At 65.8% G+C, this 22,088-nt stretch overlaps 2 protein-coding genes across 2 annotated transcripts; one reads left to right on the top strand and one right to left on the bottom strand.

Annotated features, from left to right (window-relative positions):
• Positions 1–759: 759 nt before the first annotated feature.
• LOC136001181 (serine protease 33-like) lies at positions 760–10,626 on the bottom strand. The gene is made up of 6 exons (XM_065655265.1): positions 10,413–10,626; positions 8,007–8,039; positions 6,594–6,759; positions 4,184–4,455; positions 2,129–2,298; positions 760–1,035 (listed from the first exon to the last, which is right to left on the bottom strand). Exons 1-6 carry the CDS (start codon positions 10,489–10,491, stop codon positions 760–762), a joined length of 996 nt encoding a protein of 331 aa, XP_065511337.1. The 5' UTR covers positions 10,492–10,626.
• A 1,498-nt stretch (positions 10,627–12,124) lies between these two features.
• On the top strand, positions 12,125–16,568 carry ELOB (elongin B). The gene is made up of 4 exons (XM_065655293.1): positions 12,125–12,172; positions 12,865–12,999; positions 14,943–15,051; positions 16,159–16,568. Exons 1-4 carry the CDS (start codon positions 12,170–12,172, stop codon positions 16,266–16,268), a joined length of 357 nt encoding a protein of 118 aa, XP_065511365.1. The 5' UTR covers positions 12,125–12,169; the 3' UTR covers positions 16,269–16,568.
• The last annotated feature ends 5,520 nt before the right edge of the window (positions 16,569–22,088 follow it).

The following is a 22,088-nucleotide window of genomic DNA, read 5'->3' as shown; positions in this document are numbered from 1 at the left end:
CAGCCCCAAAGACCCCAAACCCCCCCCACCCCATAGACCCCATAGACCCCCCCAGCCCCATAGAAACTCCCATAGGCCCCGCAGCCCCATAGACCCCAAAACCCCCCCAGCCCCATAGACCCCATAGACCCCCCAGCCCCATAGAAACTCCCATAGGCCCCCCCAGCCCCATAGACCCCAACCCCCCCCAGCCCCATAGACCCCAAACCCCCCCCCAACTCACCTCCCCGCCCCCACCCGGGGCGCTGTCACGTGCTCGGGGGAGGGGGGGTGTCCCCGTTTTTTGGGGGTTTTTTGGGTTTTTTGGGGGGGGGGCGGGTCCCGTTTTTGGGGCCCGTTCCCGCCAACCGCCGCCCGGCCCCGCCCCCTTCCCGGCGGCCCCCACGGCCCTGCCCCCAGAATTACCAAAAAAACCCCAAAAAAACCCAAAACCGAAAAAAGACCCGAATCCGCCGCTTTTTTTTATTTTCGGGGCGTCCCGCTGAATTTTTAGCCTTTATTGGTTTTTTTGGGTCCCCGTTGAGCATTTTTGGGTCCCCGCCGCGATTTTTTTGGGGGGGGCTCTCCTCTCTTTCGCGCTTTTGGGGCCCCCTATGGACATTTTGGGGTCCCCCCACTGAGTATTTTCACTTCCCGTGACGCTTTTTGGGGTCCCCTCGACCACTTCGGTGTCCCCCCCCCGCCCCGATATTTTTGGGGTCCCCCGCCCTCACAGCGCCCCCAAGAGGACGACGGCGACGGCCACCCCGACGCTGCCGACTACGCCAAGCGCCCCGTTTCCCCCGTTTTCCCCCCGTTTCGGCCGTTTTGACCCCCGCCCCGGGCGTCGTTGTCCCCGGAGGGGTCGGTGTCCCCTCGGGGGTCGCTGACGAAGGTGACGCCGCGGGCGCGGGGCCCGATCCAGCCGGCGTAGGCGCTGACGCGGGTGTAGACGCCGGGACGGTTGGGGACGGCACAACCTTCCCCCCAACTCACGATCCCGGCCAGGACCCACCGGCCCCCGGCCCGACACACCAGGGGGCCACCCGAGTCACCCTGTGGGACGAGGACACGGGGTCACCGAGGGGTTGGGGACATGGGGGGTGACACCTCGGGGGCGTTTTGGGGGTCAAAGGTGGGTTGGGGACCTTCATGGTGGCATCTCGGTGGGGTTTCGGTGACCACCAAGTGGTTCTTGGGGACATTTTGGGGGTCACCGAGGGGTTGGGGACATGGGGGGTGACACCTCGGGGGCGTTTTGGGGGTCAAAGATGGGTTGGGGACACCCGTGGTGGCATCTTGGGGGGGGTTTGGTGACCACCAAGAGCTCGTATCCTCCCATGGTGACACCTCAAGGACACTTTGGGTGTCCCCAGCGGTTGGTGACCCCCATGGCGGCATCTCAGGGGCTTTTCGGTGACCACCAAGAGCTCCTCTCCCCCCTTGGTGACATCTCAAGGACATTTTGGTGACCACCAAGAGGTTTCATCCCCACTTGGTGGCATCTCAAGGACATTTTGGTGACGACCGAGAGGTTCCATCCCCACTTGGTGGCATCTCAAGGACATTTTGGTGACCACCGAGAGGTTCCATCCCCACTTGGTGGCATCTCAAGGACATTTTGGTGACCAACAAGAGGTTCCATCCCCACTTGGTGACATCTCAAGGATATTCTGGGTGTCCCCGGTGGTTGGTGACCCCCATGTTGACATCTTGGGTGGGTTTTGAGGGCCACCAAGAGCTCGTCTCCCCCCTTGGTGACATCTCAAGGACATTTTGGTGACCACCGAGAGGTTCCATCCCCACTTGGTGGCATCTCAAGGACATTTTGGTGACCACCGAGAGGTTCCATCCCCACTTGGTGGCATCTCAAGGACATTTTGGTGACGACCGAGAGGTTCCATCCCCACTTGGTGGCATCTCAAGGACATTTTGGTGACCACCGAGAGGTTCCATCCCCACTTGGTGGCATCTCAAGGACACTTTGGGTGTCCCCGGTGGTTGGTGACCCCCATGTTGACATCTTGGGTGGATTTTGAGGGTCACCAAGAGCTCGTACCCCGCTTGGTGACATCTCAAGGACGTTTTGGTGACCACCAAGAGCTCATCTCCCCCCTCGGTGGCACCTCGGGGCCGCTTTGGGGCTGACCTTGCAGGTGTCCTTGCGGCCCTCGGCGTAGCCGGCGCACATCATGTCGTCCTGGATGTGCCGCGGCGGCAGCGTCCGCCCCATGTCGATGCCGTAGAGCCGCCGGCACGTCTCCTGCGCCATGATCGGCACCTCCAGCTGCTGCAGCCGCCGCGGCGACGGCAGGTCCTCTGCGGGGGGAGGGGTCACCCTGGGGTGCCCTTGACCCCCGTTGGGTGCCCTTGGATGTCGTTGGGTCCCCTTGGGTGCCCTTGACCTCCTTTGGGTGCCCTTGACCCCTGTTGGGTGCCCTTGATCCCCCTTGGGTGCCCTTGATCCCCATTGGGTGCCCTTGGCCATGGTTGGGTCCCCTTGGGTGCCCTTGATCCCCATTGGGTGCCCTTGATCCCCATTGGGTCCCCTTGGCCATGGTTGGGTCCCCTTGGGTGCCCTTGATCCCCATTGGGTGCCCTTGATCCCCATTGGGTGCCCTTGGCCGTGGTTGGGTCCCCTTGGGTGCCCTTGATCCCCATTGGGTGCTGTTGATCCCCATTGGGTGCCCTTGGCCATGGTTGGGTCCCCTTGGGTGCCCTTGATCCCCATTGGGTGCCCTTGGCCATGGTTGGGTCCCCTTGGGTGCCCTTGATCCCCATTGGGTGCCCTTGATCCCCATTGGGTCCCCTTGGCCATGGTTGGGTCCCCTTGGGTGCCCTTGACCCCCATTGGGTGCTGTTGATCCCCATTGGGTCCCCTTGGCCATCGTTGGGTCCCCTTGGGTGCCCTTGACCTCCTTTGGGTGCCCTTGACTCCTGTTGGGTGCCCTTGATCCCCCTTGGGTGCCCTTGGCCATGGTTGGGTCCCCTTGGGTGCCCTTGGCCATGGTTGTGCCCCCTTGGGTGCCCTTGACCCCCATTGGGCTCCCTTGGCCATCGTTGGGTGCCCTTGACTGTGGTTGAGTCCCCTTGGGTGCCCTTGATCCCCATTGGGTGCTGTTGATCCCCATTGGGTCCCCTTGGCCATCGTTGGGTCCCCTTGGGTGCCCTTGACCTCCTTTGGGTGCCCTTGACTCCTGTTGGGTGCCCTTGATCCCCCTTGGGTGCCCTTGGCCATGGTTGGGTCCCCTTGGGTGCTGTTGACCCCCATTGGGTCCCCTTGGCCATGGTTGGGTCCCCTTGGGTGCCCTTGACCCCCGTTTGCTCGGCTTGACCCAGGTGTCCCCCATCCTCCCATGTCCCCCCAGCCAGTGTCCCCATGTTCCCCCATGTCCCCAACGTCCCCCATGTCCCCAATGTCCCCATTGCCCCCGTTATCCCCATTGCCCCCATTGCCCCCATTGTCCCCAACGTCCCCATTGACCCCAATGTCCCCAATGTCCCCAATGTCCCCCTTGACCCCATTGTCCCCAATATCCCCATTGTCCCCAATATCCCCATTGTCCCCATTATCCCAAATATCCCCATTGCCCCCATCGCCCCCAATATCCCCAATGTCCCCATTGCCCCCATTGCCCCCATTGTCCCCCTTGACCCCATCGCCCCCAATATCCCCATTGCCCCCATTGCCCCCATCGCCCCCATTGCCCCCATTTCCCCCTTTCCCCCATTGCCCCCATCGCCCCCATCGCCCCCAATATCCCCATTTCCCCCATTGCCCCCATCGCCCCCATTGCCCCCATTTCCCCCTTTCCCCCATTGCCCCCATTGCCCCCATCGCCCCCATTGCCCCCATCGCCCCCAATGTCCCCATTGCCCCCATTGCCCCCTTTCCCCCATTGCCCCCATTGCCCCCATTGCCCCCTTTCCCCCATTGCCCCCATTGCCCCCATTGCCCCCTTTCCCCCATTGCCCCCATTGCCCCCATTGCCCCCATTGCCCCCATTGCCCCCATTGCCCCCATTGCCCCCATTTCCCCCTTTCCCCCATTGCCCCCATTGCCCCCATTACCCCCATTACCCCCATTGCCCCCAATATCCCCATTGCCCCCATCGCCCCCACTGCCCCCATCGCCCCCAATATCCCCATCGCCCCCAATATCCCCATTGCCCCCACGGCCCCCACTGTCCCCACATCCCCTCACCTCCCTCTCCGATGTCCCCCCAGCCGGTGGCCACGCAGGGGGTCCCGGGCGGGAAGCGCAGGCCGGGGGCGGGGAGGCAGACGGGCAGGACGGCGGCTGAGAAGGGGACGGGCCGGGCCAGCTGGGCCAGCGCGATGTCCCCGCTCGTGGCCTCGCCCGCGTAGGCCGGGTGGGGCAGGACCCGCCCCAGGGGGACGGACACCCCCACCCCGGCCGGGCCCGACAGCTCCGGGGCCCCCAGGAGAACCGAGTACGAGCGGGGGTCACGGTCCCTGCGGGGACGTTGGGGGGACATGGGGACGTTGGGGACATTGGGGACATTGGGGTCACTGGGGGTCACGGTCCCTGCGGGGACGTTGGGGGGACATGGGGGACATGGGGACGTTGGAGACATTGGGGACATTGGGGTCACCAAGGGTCACTGGGGGTCACGGTCCCTGCGGGGACGTTGGGGACATTGGGGACATTGGGGTCACCAGGGGTCACTGGGGGTCACGGTCCCTGCGGGGACGTTGGGGGGACATGGGGACGTTGGGGACATTGGGGACATTGGGGTCACCAAGGGTCACTGGGGGTCGCAGTCCCTGCGGGGACGTTGGGGGGACATGGGGACGTTGGGGACATTGGGGACATTGGGGTCACCAGGGGTCACTTGGGGTCACGGTCCCTGCGGGGACGCTGGGGGGACATGGGGGACATTGGGGACATTGGGGACATTGGGGACATTGGGGACATTGGGGTCACTGGGGGTCACGGTCCCTGCGGGGACGTTGGGGGGACATGGGGGACATGGGGACATTGGGGACATTGGGGTCACCAAGGGTCACTGGGGGTCGCAGTCCCTGCGGGGACGTTGGGGGGACATGGGGACGTTGGGGACATTGGGGACATTGGGGTCACCAGGGGTCACTGGGGGTCACGGTCCCTGCGGGGACGTTGGGGGGACATGGGGACGTTGGAGACATTGGGGACATTGGGGTCACCAAGGGTCACTGGGGGTCATGGTCCCTGCGGGGACGTTGGGGGGACATGGGGGACATGGGGGACATGGGGACACTGGGGACACTGGGGGCATGGGGGACATGGGGGACATTGGGGGCATGGGGGACATGGGGATGTTGGGGTAACCAGGGGTCAGTGGGGGTTGCGGTCCCTGCGGGGACATTGGGGACGTTGGGGGGACATGGGGACGTTGGGGTCATCAGGGGGTCATGGGGACCTTGAGGACGTGGGGGACATTGGGGTCACCAGGGGTCACCGGGGGGTCGCGGTAACTGGGGGGACATTTGGGTCATGGGGTCACAGGGTCACCCCCAGTTCCAGCCCCATTACTGGTCCCAGTCCCCCCCCAGTCCTCCCAGTTCCCCCCAGTCCCCCCAGCCCCACCACTGGTCCCAGTCCCCCCTCCAGCCCCACAACTTGTCCCACCCCCGTGATCTCCTGTCTGGCACGTCACCCCAGCCCCACCACTGGTCCCAGTTCCCCCTCCAGCCCCACAACTTGTCCCACCCCTGTGATCTCCAGTCTGGCACATCACCCCCAGCCCCACAACTGCTCCCACCCCTGTGATCTCCTGTCTGGCACGTCACCCCAGCCCCACAACTGGTCCCAGTCCCCCCGGTTCTCCCAGTCCCCCCTCCAGCCCCCACCACTGCTCCCACCCCTGTGATCTCCTGTCTGGCACGTCACCCCAGCCCCACAACTGGTCCCAGTCCCCCCGGTTCTCCCAGTCCCCCCTCCAGCCCCACCACTGGTCCCACCCCTGTGATCTCCTGTCTGGCACGTCACCCCAGCCCCACAACTGGTCCCAGTCCCCCCCCCAGCCCCACAACTGGTCCCAGTTCCCCCTCCAGCCCCACAACTGGTCCCACCCCCGTGATCTCCAGTCTGGCACGTCACCCCAGCCCCACAACTGGTCCCAGTCCCCCCAGCCCCACAACTGGTCCCAGTCCCCCCTCCAGCCCCACCACTGGTCCCACCCCCGTGATCTCCAGTCTGGCACGTCACCCCAGCCCCACCACTGGTCCCAGTCCCCCCAGCCCCACAACTGGTCCCAGTCCCCCCTCCAGCCCCCACAACTGGTCCCACCCCTGTGATCTCCTGTCTGGCACGTCACCCCAGACCCACAACTGGTCCCAGTCCCCCCAGCCCCACAACTGGTCCCAGTCCCCCCTCCAGCCCCACCACTGGTCCCAGTCCCCCCGGTTCTCCCAGTCCCCCCTCCAGCCCCACAACTGGTCCCACCCCCGTGATCTCCAGTCTGGCACGTCACCCCAGCCCCACCACTGGTCCCAGTCCCCCCTCCAGCCCCACCACTGGTTCCAACCCCGTGATCTCCTGTCTGGCACGTCACCCCAGCCCCACCACTGGTCCCAGTCCCCCCGGTTCTCCCCGTCCCCCCAGTTCTCACGTCTGGAAGCAGTGGGCGGCCGTGAGCAGCCAATCGGGCGCCACCAGGGAGGCGCCGCAGACGTGGCGGCCGCGGCGCCGCAGCGACCCCTGCCAGGGCCACTGCCCCTCCCCCGCGTCCTCGCCGCCCACGTTGCGCGACAGGCCCAGCAGGGGGCGCCCGCAGCCTGGGGACAGGGGGACAGGGGGACAGGGGGGTAACGGGACAATGGGGTAACGGGGTGATGGGACAATGGGATAATGGGACAATGGGATAATGGGACAATGGGGTAATCGGATAATGGGGGTAATGGGGACAATGGGGTAATGGGGACAATGGGGTAATGGGGACAATGGGATAATGGGACAATGGGACAATGGGATAATGGGATAATGGGAACAGTGGGGACGGTGGGGACAATGGGGGTAATGGGGACAATGGGATAATGGGGATAATGGGACAATGGGAACAATGGGACAATGGGATAATGGGATAATGGGAACAGTGGGGACGGTGGGGACAATGGGGGTAATGGGGACAATGGGATAATGGGGATAATGGGACAATGGGAACAATGGGACAATGGGGTAATGGGATAATGGGGGTAATGGGGACAATGGGGTAATGGGGATAATGGGATAATGGGATAATGGGATAATGGGGGTAATGGGGACAATGGGGTAATCGGATAATGGGGGTAATGGGGTAATGGGGACAATGGGACAATGGGGTAATGGGATAATGGGATAATGGGACAATGGGATAATGGGATAATGGGAACAGTGGGGACGGTGGGGACAATGGGGGTAATGGGGACAATGGGATAATGGGGATAATGGGACAATGGGGACAATGGGACAATGGGGACAATGGGATAATGGGGATAATGGGACAATGGGGACAATGGGACAACGGGGACAATGGGACAATGGGGACAATGGGATAATGGGGACAATGGGATAATGGGATAATGGGATAATGGGAACAGTGGGGATGGTGGGGACAATGGGGGTAATGGGGACAATGGGATAATGGGACAATGGGGACAATGGGATAATGGGGTAATGGGGACAATGGGACAATGGGGTAATGGGATAATGGGATAATGGGATAATGGGACAATGGGATAATGGGACAATGGGATAATGGGATAATGGGAACAGTGGGGATGGTGGGGACAATGGGGGTAATGGGGACAATGGGATAATGGGACAATGGGGACAATGGGATAATGGGGGTAATGGGGACAATGGGGTAATAGAGTGATGGGGACAATGGGACAATGGGGACAATGGGATAATGGGGATAATGGGGATAATGGGGATAATGGGACAATGGGGACAATGGGATAATGGGGATAATGGGATAATGGGGATAATGGGACAAAGGGACAATGGGGACATGGGGCTCCCCCCCGGGTCCCCCCACACTCACTGATCTTGGACCTCGTCAGCTGCCCCGGGGAACCTGCAGGGGGCGCCAGGGGGTCAGGGGGACCCAGGAGTTCGGGCCCCAGACCCCCCCAATTACCCCCCAGGGGACCCAGGAGTTCGGGCCCCACATCACCCCGCTTTACCCCACTAGGGGGACCCAGGCGTCCGGGCCCCACACCCCCCCAGTTACCCCCCAGGGGACCCAGGTGTCCGGGCCCCACATCCCCCCCATTACCCCCCACCAAGGGACCCAGGTGTCCGGGCCCCACATCCCCCCATTACCCCCCACCAGGGGACCCAGGCGTCCGGGCCCCACATCCCCCCATTACCCCCCACCAAGGGACCCAGGCGTCCGAGCCCCACATCCCCCCCATTATCCCCCAGGGGACCCAGGTGTCCGGGCCCCACATCCCCCCCATTTTTCCCCCAGGGGACCCAGGCATCCGGGCCCCACATCCCCCCATTACCCCCCAGGGGACCCAGGTGTCCGGGCCCCACATCCCCCCCATTTTTCCCCCAGGGGACCCAGGCATCCGGGCCCCACATCCCCCTCATTACCCCCCACCAAGGGACCCAGGCGTCCGGGCCCCACATCCCCCCCATTACCCCCCCAGGGGACCCAGGCGTCCGGGCCCCACATCCCCCCATTACCCCCCAGGGGACCCAGGCGTCCGGGCCCCACATCCCCCCCATTTTTCCCCCAGGGGACCCAGGCGTCCGGGCCCCACATCCCCCCCATTACCCCCCAGGGGACCCAGGCATCCGGGCCCCACATCCCCCCATTACCCCCCAGGGGACCCAGGCGTCCGGGCCCCACATCCCCCTCATTACCCCCCAGGGGACCCAGGCGTCCGGGCCCCACATCCCCCCCATTACCCCCTCCAGGGGACCCAGGTGTCCGGGCCCCACATCCCCCCATTTTTCCCCCAGGGGACCCAGGCGTCCGGGCCCCACATCCCCCTCATTACCCCCCAGGGGACCCAGGCGTCCGGGCCCCACATCCCCCCCATTACCCCCCAGGGGACCCAGGCGTCCGGGCCCCACATCCCCCCATTACCCCCCAGGGGACCCAGGCGTCCGGGCCCCACATCCCCCCCCCCATTACCCCCCCCCAGGGGACCCAGGCGTCCGGGCCCCACATCCCCCCCATTACCCCCCACCAAGGGACCCAGGCGTCCGGGCCCCATAAGTGCCACCAAAATCAGGGGACCCAGGTGTCCGGGCCCCACATCCCCCCCCCATTACCCCCCACCAAGGGACCCAGGCGTCCGGGCCCCACATCCCCTCCATTACCCCCACCAAGGGACCCAGGCGTCCGGGCCCCACATCCCCCCCATGACCCCCCCCAAGGGGACCCAGGTGTCCGGGCCCCACATCCCCCTCATTACCCCCCTATGGGACCCAGGTGTCCGGGCCCCACATCCCCCCATTACCCCCCAGGGGACCCAGGCGTCCGGGCCCCACATCCCCCCCATTACCCCCCAGGGGACCCAGGCGTCCGGGCCCCACATCCCCCCCATTATCCCCCAGGGGATCCAGGTGTCCGGGCCCCACATCCCCCCCATTTTTCCCCCAGGGGACCCAGGCGTCCGGGCCCCACATCCCCCCATTATCCCCCCAGGAGACCCAGGCGTCCGGGCCCCACATCCCCCCCATTACCCCCCAGGGGACCCAGGCGTCCGGGCCCCACATCCCCCCATTACCCCCCAGGGGACCCAGGCGTCCGGGCCCCACATCCCCCCCATTACCCCCCAGGGGACCCAGGCGTCCGGCCCCCACACCCCCCCAATTACCCCCCAGGGGACCCAGGCGTCCGGGCCCCACATCCCCCCATTACCCCCCACCAAGGGACCCAGGCGTCCGGGCCCCACATCCCCCCATTACCCCCCAGGGGACCCAGGCGTCCGGGCCCCACATCCCCCCATTATCCCCCCAGGAGACCCAGGCGTCCGGGCCCCACATCCCCCCATTACCCCGCCAGGGGACCCAGGCGTCCGGGCCCCATAAGTGCCACCAAAATCAGGGGACCCAGGTGTCCGGGCCCCACATCCCCCCATTACCCCCCAGGGGACCCAGGTGTCCGGGCCCCACATCCCCCCCATTACCCCCCACCAGGGGACCCAGGCATCCGGGCCCCACATCCCCCCATTACCCCCCAGGGGACCCAGGCGTCCGGGCCCCACATCCCCCCATTACCCCCCAGGGGACCCAGGCGTCCGGGCCCCATAAGTGCCACCAAAATCAGGGGACCCAGGTGTCCGGGCCCCACATCCCCCCATTACCCCCCAGGGGACCCAGGCGTCCGGGCCCCATAAGTGCCACCAAAATCAGGGGACCCAGGCGTCCGGGCCCCACATCCCCCCCATTACCACCCACCAAGGGACCCAGGCGTCCGGGCCCCACACACCTGTGTCGCAGCCGTGGGTCGCGCGCCGTGGGGCCGCCAGCAGCAGCAGCAGCAGCAGGAGGGGGTCGGGGGTCCCCATGGCAGCCCAGCCCCCCAACCCCCGCCCCACGGCGACGCCGCTTTAAATGGGGCCCGTGGGGCGGGGCCGGGCGGGGCCGCTCGCCCAACGGGTTCGCCCACGCGCCGTGGGGCAGGGGTGGGGCCCGGACGCCTGGGTCCCTCACCCCACGTCACCCCCGCGTGTGGGGCCCGGACGCCTGGGTCCCTCACCCCACGTCACCCCCGCGTGTGGGGCCCGGACGCCTGGGTCCCTCACTTGACACCACCCCCCCATATATGGGGCCCGGACTCCTGGGTCCCTTGTGGTTTGGGGTTCACTTATGGGGCAGATGTGGGGCCCGGACGCCTGGGTCCCCTGGATTTGGAGTCACTTATGGGGCAGATTTGGGGCCCGGACGCCTGGGTCCCCTGGATTTGGGGTCACTTATGGGGCAGATGTGGGGCCCGGATGCCTGGATCCCCTGGATTTGGAGTCACTTATGGGGCAGATGTGGGGCCCGGACGCCTGGGTCCCCTGGATTTGGAGTCACTTATGGGGCAGATTTGGGGCCCGGACGCCTGGGTCCCCTGGATTTGGGGTCACTTATGGGGCAGATGTGGGGCCCGGATGCCTGGATCCCCTGGATTTGGAGTCACTTATGGGGCAGATGTGGGGCCCGGACGCCTGGGTCCCCTGGATTTGGGGTCACTTATGGGGCAGATGTAGGGCCCGGACGCCTGGGTCCCCTCACCCCACATCACCCCCATATGTGGGGCCCGGACGCCTGGGTTCCCTGGATTTGGGGTCACTTATGGGGCCCGGACGCCTGGGTCCCCTGGATTTGGAGTCACTTATGGGGCCCGGACGCCTGGGTCCCCTGGATTTGGGGTCACTTATGGGGCCCGGACGCCTGGGTCCCCTGGATTTGGGGTCACTTATGGGGCAGATGTGGGGCCCGGACGCCTGGGTCCCCTCACCCCTCATCACCCCCATATGTGGGGCCCGGACGCCTGGGTCCCCTGGATTTGGAGTCACTTATGGGGCCCGGACGCCTGGGTCCCCTGGATTTGGAGTCACTTATGGGGCCCGGACGCCTGGGTCCCCTGGATTTGGGGTCACTTATGGGGCCCGGACGCCTGGGTCCCTCCCCCCCGCCCCACGCGTGCCCCGGGGGGGGGTGGGGGTGGGGCAGGGTGTGGGGCCCGGACGCCTGGGTCCCTCGCCCCACGCCCAGCCGCTCCGGTCGTGTCCCGACAGGTCCCGCCGGCGCCACTTATGGGGCCCGGACGCCTGGGTCCCTTCCCCTCCCCCAACACACAAACACCCCCCGACCCACAAATCGCCCCAAATCGCCCCAAAAAACGGCCCCTGTGGGGCACCCGCCCCCCCCCAAACCCCCAAACCCCCACTTATGGGTCCCCCAGGACCCCAAAAACCCCAAATCCGCCCCCCCAGGACCCCCCGATATCCCCCAGAACCCCCAAAATGCCCCAAAATGCCCCAAAACGCCCCAAAACGCCCCAAACTGCGCTTTGACCTCCCCAAGATGGCGGCGGGGGCGCGTTGACCTCCTCAAAATGGCGCCCGGAGTGGGCGGGGTTTTGACCTCCCCGACATGGCGGCGGGCGGGGGGGGGCGTGGCCTCCACCCCATTGGCTGCGGCCGCCGCGGGGGCCGCTGGGATCGAGGGGACCCGGAAGGAGGCGGCGGCGCCATCATGGTGAGCCTGGGGAAAGAAAACCTCCCCAAAAACCCCGATTTTTCCCCCAAAATCCCACCCGCGGACCCTCCCCCCCCCCCCAGGGAAACCCCCCGCGTTCGGGGAAGCGCCGAGTTTGCGCGGGAAACCTGGAATTTGCGCGGGAAAAGCGGCTCCGGCCCGCGGCCCCCGAGGCCACGCCCCCTTTTTTCCTTTTAAGGGAAACCACGCCCCCCCCCGCCTTGGCCACACCCCCCCGGATGCCCCCCCCCCGACACGACCCCTGACCCCGTGTGACCCCCCCCAGCCCCCCATGTGACTCCAGACCATGTGACCCCCGACCCCCCCATGTGACGTCAGACCCCCCACATGACCCCTTGACCCCCATGACCCCATGACCCCCTGTGACCCCCTGACCCCCATGTGACCCCCCTATGACCCCACATGACCCCAGACCCCTATATGACCCCAGACCCCCCCGTGACCCCTGACCCCCCGTGACCCCCCGTGACCCCAGACCCCCCCATGACCCCGGGACCCCCCCATGACCCCGGGACCCCCCGTGACCCCTGACCCCCTATGACCCCACATGACCCCAGACCCCCCCCGGGACCCCGTGACCCCCCGGGACCCCCTGCCCCCCACATGACCCCGTGACCCCCCGTGACCCCCCCTGCCCCCCACATGACCCCGTGACCCCCCGTGACCCCCAGGACGTGTTCCTGATGATCCGGCGCCACAAAACCACCATCTTCACGGACGCCAAGGAGTCCAGCACCGTGCTGGAGCTCAAGCGCGTGGTGGAGGGGATCCTGCACCGGCCCCCCAGCGAGCAGAGGCTCTACAAGGTGCCTATGGGCCCCATACGTGCGGCGGAGACCCAGGGAGCCCCTAGAGACCACCGCAGAGATCAGAGAAACCACCGAGTTCACCTGAGAGGCCAGAGAGACCGGATGCATCGCCGTAGAGACCATAGAGACCATAGAGACCATAGGGACCATAGAGACTATAGAGACCATAGGGACCATAGAGACCATAGAGACCATAGGGACCATAGAGACCATAGAGACCATAGAGACCATAGAGACTATAGGGACCATAGAGACCATAGAGACTATAGGGACCATAGAGACCATAGAGACCATAGAGACCATAGAGACTATAGAGACCATAGAGACCATAGGGACCATAGAGACCATAGAGACCATAGAGACCATAGAGACTATCGAGACCATAGAGATGAGATACATCACCATAGAGACCACAGGAACCATAGAGATCATCACAGAGACCCCATGGGTCCCTATGGTCCCTATGGTCTCTGTGGGTCTCTATGGGTCTCTATGCGTCTCTATGGGTCCCTATAGGGCTCTATGGGTGTCTCTGGGTCTCTATGGGTCCCTACGGGTCCCTATGGGTCCCTATGGTCTCTATGGGTCCCTATGGGTCTCTGTGGGTCTCTATGGGTCCCTATGGGTCTCTATGGGTCCCTATGGGTCTCCATGGGTCCCTATGGGTCCCTATGGGTCTCTATGGTCTCTATGGGTCTCTGTGGGTCCCTATGGTCTCTATGGGTCCCTATGGGTCCCTATGGGTCTCTGTGGGTCTCTGTGGGTCTCTGTGGGTCTCTGTGGGCTCTATGGTCCCTATAGTCTCGATGGGTCTCTATGGGTCTCTATGGGTCTCTATGGTCTCTATGGGTCCCTATGGGTCCCTATGGGTCCCTGTGGTCTCTATGGGTCCCTATGGGTCCCTATGGGTCTCTGTGGGTCCCTATGGGTCTCTATGGGTCTCTATGGGTCCCTATGGGTCCCTCTGGGTCTCTATGGGTCCCTATGGGTCTCTATGGGTCTCTGTGGGTCCCTATGGGTCCCTATGGGTCTCTATGGGTCTCTATGGGTCTCTATGGGTCCCTATGGGTCCCTCTGGGTCCCTATGGGTCCCTATGGGTCTCTATGGGTCTCTGTGGGTCCCTATGGGTCTCTATGGGTCTCTATGGTCTCTATGGGTCTCTATGGTCTCTATGGGTCTCTATGGGTCTCTATGGGTCTCTATGGGTCCCTATGGGTCCCTCTGGGTCTCTATGGGTCCCTATGGGTCCCTATGGGTCCCTGTGGGTCTCTATGGGTCCCTATGGGTCCCTGTGGGTCTCTATGGTCCCTATGGGTCTCTATGGGTCTCTCTGGGTCCCTATGGTCTCTATGGGTCCCTATGGGTCTCTGTGGGTCCCTATGGGTCTCTATGGGTCTCTGTGGGTCCCTATGGGTCTCTATGGGTCTCTATGGTCTCTATGGGTCTCTATGGTCTCTATGGGTCCCTATGGGTCTCTATGGGTCTCTGTGGGTCCCTATGGGTCTCTATGGGTCTCTGTGGGTCTCTATGGGTCTCTATGGGTCCCTATGGGTCTCTATGGGTCTCTATGGGTCTCTGTGGGTCCCTATGGGTCTCTATGGGTCTCTATGGGTCTCTGTGGGTCTCTATGGGTCCCTGTGGGTCCGTCACATGTTTCTATGGGTCCCTCTGGGTCTCTATGGGTCTCTATGGGTCCCTATGGGTCCGTCACATGTTTCTATGGGTCTCTATGGGTCCCTATGGGTCCGTCACGTGTTTCTATGGTACTCTATGGGTCCCTATGGGTCTCTGTGGGTCCCTATGGGTCTCTGTGGGTCTCTATGCGTCTCTGTGGGTCCCTGTGGGTCCGTCACATGTTTCTATGGGTCTCTATGGGACTCTATGGGTCCCTATGGGTCCGCCACGTGTTTCAATGGGTCTCTATGGGTCTGCCCCCCAGGACGACCAGCTCCTGGACGACGCGAAGACTTTGGGCGACTGCGGCTTCACCAGCCAGACGGCCCGGCCGCAGGCGCCCGCCACCGTGGGGCTGGCGCTGCGGGGCAGCGGTGGGTCCGCCCCACACGTGTGGGTCTGCCCCACGGCGCGGGGGGCGGGGGGGGACACGCTGGGCTCCCCAAACCGGGGCATTTTGGGATCCCCAAGGGGCATCCCAGTGGGGAACATGTGGGTCTGACCTAGAGATGTGGGGCTGCCCCATAGATGGGGGCCGCCCCATAAGTGGGGGGGGGGGACGGACACTCTGGGGTGCCCAGGGAGGGATTTTGGGGTCCCCGAGGGTCGTTTTTGGGGGTCACGGTAGAGGGGGGGGCGTGTGGTTCTGACCCAGAGATGTGGGGCTGCCCCATAGATGGGGGGGGGACAGACATTTTGGGGTCCCCATTGGTTATTTTGGGGTCCCCTGGGGATTTTTTGGGGGGGGGGGGGGGTCCCAGGGGGTGTATGTGGGTCTAGGGGGGTTTCTTGGGGTCCCAGGGGGTACATGTGGGTCTGGGGGTGTATTGGGGGGTCCCCCTGACCCCCATTTCCTCCCCCCAAAAGCGTTCGAGGGGCTGTTTGGGGGGGTCCCCATTGATTATTTCAGGGTCTATGGGGATATTTTGGGGTCCCCATTGATTATTTCAGGGTCTGGGGGTCTAGATGGGTCTGGGGGAATATATGTGGGTTTGGGGGTCTGGGGGTGTATTGGGGGGTCCCCTGACCCCCATTTCCTCCCCCCAAAGGCGTTTGAGGGGCTGTTTTGGGCGGTCCCCATTGACTATTTCGGGGTCCCCATTGATTATTTTGGGGTCCCCATTGATTATTTCGGGGGTTCCCATTGATTATTTCGCCATCTCTATTGGTTATTTCAGGTCTATGGGGATATTTCGGGGTCCCCATTGAGTATTTTGGGATCCCCATTGAGTATTTTGGGGTCCCCATTGATTATTTCAGGGTCCCCATTGATTATTTCGGGGTCCGGGGGGTTATATGTGGGTCTGGGGGTCTCTGTGGGTCTGGGGGTGTATTGGGGGGTCCCCTGACCCCACTTCCTCCCCCCAAAGGCGTTCGAGGGGCTGTTTTGGGGGTCCCCATGGACTATTTCGGGGTCTGGGGGGCTCCGTGTGGGTCTGGGGGCGTACGGGGGGTCCCCCTGACTCCGTGCGCCCCCCCAGAGACGTTCGAGGGGCTGCGCATCGACCCGTTTTCCAGCCCCCCGGAGCTGCCGGACGTCATGAAGCCGCAGGACTCGGCTGGGGCGGCGCAGGAACCGCCCCTCCCGTGACCACGCCCCCTCCCGCGGCCACGCCCCCTCCCGTGACCCCGCCCACCAGCCCCCAGGCCACGCCCCCTCCCGCGACCCCGCCCACCAGCCCCCAGGCCACGCCCCCTCCCTTAATCCCTTTCCCTAAGCTGTAGCCCCGCCCACTCCCCCCCCGGCTCCGCCCACCCTTTGACCCCGCCCACCCTTTGACTCCACCCCCCCCCCCCCGCTCTTGGCCCCGCCCCTTCCCCTGGGGTTGAGGGGGGTGTCTTGTGTGTTGCTGTTGAGTGACAGGTGTCAATCACGCGGTGCGGGAATCGAGCGGCTCTTGCGTGTTGATTTTTGGGGTCACGACGGAGATGGGAGCTCGGGGGGGGGGGGAGGTCCCAATGTGGGTCCTGGGGGGTCCCTAATGTGGGGGGGGGTCCCCAATGTGGGTCCCAAGGGAGGATTTGGGGGGTTCCCAATATTGGGGGTGGGTCCCAAGGATATTTGGGGGGGTCCCCAGTATTGGGGGGGGGGGGGGGGGGGGGGGGGGGGTCCCCAATGTGGGTCCTGGGGGGGTTTGGGGGTCCCGGGGGGTTCCCAGTATTGGGGGGGGGTCCCAATGGGGGTTGGGGGGTCCCGGGGGGATCATTGGGGGACCCAGGATGATGGGGGGGGGGGTCCCATGGGGGTTTTGGGGGGATTTAAGGGGGTTCTGGGGTCCCAGGGGGCAGATTTTGGGGTTTCCCCCCCCCCCCAAAAAAATCCCAATAGAACTGAAGCTGCCAAAGCCCCGCCCCCTCCCCAGGCTCCGCCCCCTCCCCAGGCCCCGCCCCCCAGACACAACCCAGCGCCGCCATTGGTCGGTTTCTTTATGTCCATAAAACACAGGGGAGGGGGGGAAGGGGGCGGGGTTAACAAACGGTGGGCGTGGCCAACAGTGGGCGGGGCCGCGCGGGAGGGGGCGGGGTTTGGGGAGAGGGGGCGGGGAAAGGGGCGGGGTTTGGGGAAAGGGGCGTGGCCTGCGGAGGGGGCGGGCTTCCAGGCTGCAAGAGAAAAAGGGGGTGAGGATGGGGGGGTCGGTTTGGGTTTGGGGGGTGGGGCGGGCCCCATAGATCCCGCCCCACAGATCCCGCCCCATAGATCCTGCCCCACGGATCCTGCCCCACAACCTACCGGCCGCCCCACAAGTGGCTGCGGGTTCCTCGGCGCCGGCGCGGGACTCTGCCCCCTGGGGGGGGATATGGGTCAGCCCCACGGCGCCGCCCCACGGCGCCACGCGCCCGGACACACGGCCGGCTGGCAGCCCCATAGATCCGCCCACCCCCCAGCGACGTGGCCGCCCCATAGATCCGCCCACCCCCCCCTAGCCCCATAGATCCCTCCCCCAGCCCCATAGCCTGCCCCACGGTGTATGCCAGCCCCACAAGCTGCTGCCAGCCCCACAGATCCCCCCGCCTCAGCCCCACATTGTGATGGCAGCCCATAGATCCCTCCCCCAGCCCCATAGCCTGCCCCACAGCGCACTGCCAGCCCCATAGATCCCTCCCCCAGCCCCATAGCCTGCCCCACAGCGCACTGCCAGCCCATAGATCCCTCCCCCCAGCCCCACATCTGCCCCCCAAGCGCCCCGCGACCCCACTGATCCCGCCCCATGGCAAGCGCGGCGCCCGCCCCCCAAGTGTGGGGCGCCTGCCCATAACCCCCGCTCGAAGCGGCCGAACCGACGCGGCGCCCCACGGATCTGCCCCACAACTAAGCGCAACGGACGCCCCCCGTAAGCCCCACAGATCTGCCCCCCAACTAAGAGCAATGCGCCCCACGGATCTGCCCCCCAAGTGAACGCAACACACACCCCCTGGGCCCCATAGATCAGCCCCCAAGTAGGGACAACTCACCCCACTGAGCCCCACAGCTCTGCCCCCCAAGTGGGAACGCGACCCATAGATCTGGGCACCCCCCCCCCCCACCCCGACTCAGCGCCAACATCCACCGGCCCCATAGATCTGCCCCCCAAGTGCCAACACGACCCGCGGCTCTGCCCCCGAGTGGCCGCGTTCACCCCACACGTCCTGCCCCACGTCCTGCCCCACATCTCCTCACCTCCACCAAGTCCCAGGGAGCTCCCGTGTCCGGTGTGGGGCACAGATGTGGGGCGGGGGGTGACATGTGGGGCCAGAGCCGCCCACTATGGGGCAGAGACCCCCCCCCCCCCAAATCCCCTCTATGGGTCGCAGCCCCCTCCCCTATGTGGGTCAGACCTCCCCCCCCCCCCGCTATGGGGCAGGGAACACCCCGCTATGGGGCACAGACCCCCGCTATGGGGCAGATGAGCCTTCTATGGGTCACACCCCCCGCTATGGGGCCGAGGGTCCCGCTATGGGGCAGATGATCCTTCTATGGGGCAGAACCGGCTGCAATAGGTCAGCCCCCCCCCCTCCCCCGCTATGGGTCAGACCCCCCTCTATGGGGCAGAACCCCCTTCTATGGGTCAGACGGTCCTGCTATGGGGCAGGGGGACCCACTATGGGGCAGAGGCTCCATCTATGGGTCACATCCCCCCGCTATGGGGCAGAACAACCTTCCTTACGGGTCCAATGGTCCTTCTATGGGGCAGAGGCTCCTTCTATGGGGCAGAACCCCCCGCTATGGGCAGAAGATCCTCCTATGGGTCAACCCCTTCACTATGGGTCGGATGTTCCTTCTATGGGGCAGAACCCCCCCACTGTGGGTCACACCCCCCTCTATGGGGCAGAGGCTCCATCTATGGGTCACACCCCCTTGGTACAGCTCAGATCTTCCTCCTATGGGGCAGAGGCTCCATCTATGGGTCACATATGGGTCACACCCCCTTGGTACGGCTCAGATGTTCCTCCTATGGGGCAGAAGCTCCTCCTATGGGGCCAAGGCTGCACCTATGGGGCAGACCCCTTGTTACGGCTCAGATCCCCCTCCTGCTATGGGGCAGAGGCTCCATCTATGGGTCACACCCCCTTGGTACGGCTCAGATGTTCTTTCTATGGGGCAGAGGCTCCATCTATGGGGCACAGGCTCCTCCTATGCGGCCGAGGCTGCACCTATGGGGCAGAGGCTCCTTCTATGGGGCAGATCCTCCTCCTATGGGGCAGAGGCTCCATCTATGGGTCAGACCCCCTTGCTACGGCTCAGATCCTCCTTCTATGGGGCAGAGGCTCCATCTATGGGTCAGACCCCCTTGCTATAGCTCAGATGTTCTTTCTATGGGGCAGAGGCTCCATCTATGGGGCCGAAGCCCCTGCTATGGGGCAGACCCTCCTCTTACGGGGAAGACCGCCCTCCTATGGGGCAGATCCTCCTCCTATGGGGCTGAAGCCCCTGCTATGGGGCAGACCCTCCCTCTATGGGGCCGAAGGCCCTGCTATGGGGCAGACCCTCCCTCTATGGTGCAGACCCCCCTCCTATGGGGCTGAAGCCCCTGCTATGGGCAGACCCTCCCTCTATGGGGCAGACCCCCTTCCTATGGGGCTGAAGCCCCTGCTATGGGGCAGACCCCCCTCCTATGGAGCCGAAGCCCCTGCTATGGGGCCGACCCTCCCTCTATGGGGCTGAAGCCCCTGCTATGGGGCAGCACCTCCTCCTATGGGGCAGCACCTCCTCCTACGGGGCCGAAGCCCCTGCTATAGGGCAGACCCTCCCTCTATGGGGCAGACCCCCCTCCTATGGGGCTGATCCTCCTCCTATGGGGCAGACCCTCCCTCTATGGGGCAGATCCTCCTTCTATGGGGCAGATCCTCCTCCTATGGGGCTGATCCTCCTCCTATGGGGCAGCACCTCCTCCTATGGGGCTGATCCTCCTCCTACGGGGCCGAAGCCCCTGCTATGGGGCAGAGCCGCCTCCTATGGGGCAGACCCTCCATCTATGGGGCCGAGGCTTTCCCAACCCGCCCCCCCCTCCCCCCCAGCACCCTGCCCGCCGCCCCCGCTACGGGGCCGTCCCCCCCGCCACCCACGCCCCCCAAGTCACCCCGCTCCCGCCGGCCCCTCCCCCCGCCGCCGCGCCGCCCCACGCCGCCTCCTGCGCCCCCTCCCCCGCCCCCCACGCCCCTCCCCCCGCCGCCGCCGTCGCCCCGCCCCCCAACTGGGCGGCCCCGCCCCCTTCGGCGGCCGCCGCCGCCCCCTGCTGGGCCGCCGCGTACTGGGCGGCGCTGGCGCGAACTGGGCGTACTGGGACGCCCCGTCGCCGGCCCCCGCCGCCTCGTACTGGGAGTACTGGGCGGCGTACTGGGCGTACTGGGCGGTGTACTGGGCGTACTGGGCGGCGCTCAGCCCGTACTGGGCGCCGTACTGGGAGGCGGCAGGTTGTACTGGGAGGCGCCCAAGTTATACTGGGAGGCGCCCAGGTTGTACTGGGAGGCGCCCAGGTTGTACTGGGAGGCGGTCAGGTTGTACTGGGAGGCGCGGGCGGCCATGGTGGGCGTGGCCGCGAAGGGGGAGGGGTTGCGGGGGGGGGAGGGGCGGGGGGGTGGTGGTGGTGGTGGCAACACCCCCCTCCCCCCCCCGCCCCCAAAGCGCCGCCCGTCAAGCGCTGGGGACCCAGGCGTCCGGGGCCCACGGCCGCTCCCCCTCCCCCCCCGCCCAGCGCCCCGTTACCGTAGAACGGTGGAGGCAGGACGAGGGACCCAGGCGTCCGGGGCCGCCGCAGCCCATCCCTTGAAAGCGGTGGATGCAGGGACCCAGGCGTCCGGGCAGCCCGCAACCCCCCCCCCACCGCCGCCGCCGCCGCCGCCGCCGCGCCAAAACGGGGACCCCGGCGTCCGGGGGTAACAGGCGGCCAATGGGGAGCGGGTGGGCGTGGCCAGGAAGGGCGTGGCCGGGCGGGGAAAGGCCCCGCCCCCCCCGGCGCCCCGGCCCAAAAGGGGGAGGGGCCCCGCGTGGCCACGCCCCGGGTGGGGGAGGGGCTGAGCGCCAGGAGGGGGTTGGGGGAGGGGCGGGGGGAGGGGCGGGGGGTGGGGGAGGGGCGGGGGAGGGCGAGGAGGGAGCCGGGGGGGCGGGGCAGGGGGGAGGGGGCGGGTTTGATTGACAGCAGGGAGGGCGCTGCCGACGGCGTCGCTGCCGCTGCCGACGGCGTCGCCGCTGCCGCCGTCGCTGCCGACGGCGTCGTCATCGCCGCCGCCGCCCGGTGTCGCCGCTGCCGACGGCGTCATTGTCGCCGCCGCCGCGGCGGGGGCGGGGGCGGGGGGAGGGTTTGGGGCATCGGGAGGGGGCGACGCTTTGGCGGGGGCGTCGGGGGCGTTGTCGGGGGCGTTTTCGGGAGCGGAGGAGGAGGAGGAGGGTCGAGGAGGATGAAGAAGAGAGGAGGAGGAGGAGGAGGGAGGAGGAAGAGGGAGGACGAGGAGGATGAAGAGAGGGAGAGGACGAAGAGGGAGGAGGAAGAGGACGAGGAGGAGGAGGAAGGAGGAGGAGGAGGAGGAGCTGGAGCTGCGGCGTTTGCGGCGGGGGACGACGGGGCCGATGGGGACGTCGGTGGCCGAGGCCAACGGGCCGTCGGTGGCAGCGCTGGGGCGGCGGTGGCACCGGGGGACCTGTGGGGACAGAGGGACAGTGAGGGGGGACGGGGGGACATGGCGGGACGTGAGGCCCTGGGGACGAGGGACAAGATGAGGGGACAAGGGACGCGAGACCTTGGGGACAAGGGACAACATAGGGGGACAAAGGACAACATGGGGGGACAAGAGACGGGGGGACAGGGGACAACATGGGGGGACAAGGGACAACATGAGGGGACAAGGGACAACATGGGGGGACAAGGGACCGGGGGGACAGGGGACAACATGGGGGACAAGGGACAACAGGGAGGGAACAAGGGACAACATGGGG

This window comes from Caloenas nicobarica, chromosome 38, assembly GCF_036013445.1.
Source record: "Caloenas nicobarica isolate bCalNic1 chromosome 38, bCalNic1.hap1, whole genome shotgun sequence".
Classification (NCBI taxonomy): Eukaryota; Metazoa; Chordata; class Aves; order Columbiformes; family Columbidae; genus Caloenas; species Caloenas nicobarica.
This window is presented reverse-complemented; position numbering and strand designations above follow the sequence as displayed.

What these genes read in the sequence shown, in the direction of transcription:
- ELOB (XM_065655293.1), top strand. An exon ending in GCGAGCAGAGGCTCTACAAG is followed by an intron (nt 13,000 to 14,942) that starts GTGCCTATGGGC and finishes TCTGCCCCCCAG; the next exon opens with GACGACCAGCTCCTGGACGA. An exon ending in GCTGGCGCTGCGGGGCAGCG is followed by an intron (nt 15,052 to 16,158) that starts GTGGGTCCGCCC and finishes GCGCCCCCCCAG; the next exon opens with AGACGTTCGAGGGGCTGCGC.
- LOC136001181 (XM_065655265.1), bottom strand. Translation starts at nt 10,491, where the DNA reads ATGGGGACCCCCGACCCCCTCCTGCTGCTGCTGCTGCTGCTGGCGGCC. An exon ending in GACCCACGGCTGCGACACAG is followed by an intron (nt 8,040 to 10,412) that starts GTGTGTGGGGCC and finishes CGCCCCCTGCAG; the next exon opens with GTTCCCCGGGGCAGCTGACG. An exon ending in GCCGCAAGGACACCTGCAAG is followed by an intron (nt 1,036 to 2,128) that starts GTCAGCCCCAAA and finishes CTCGTCCCACAG; the next exon opens with GGTGACTCGGGTGGCCCCCT.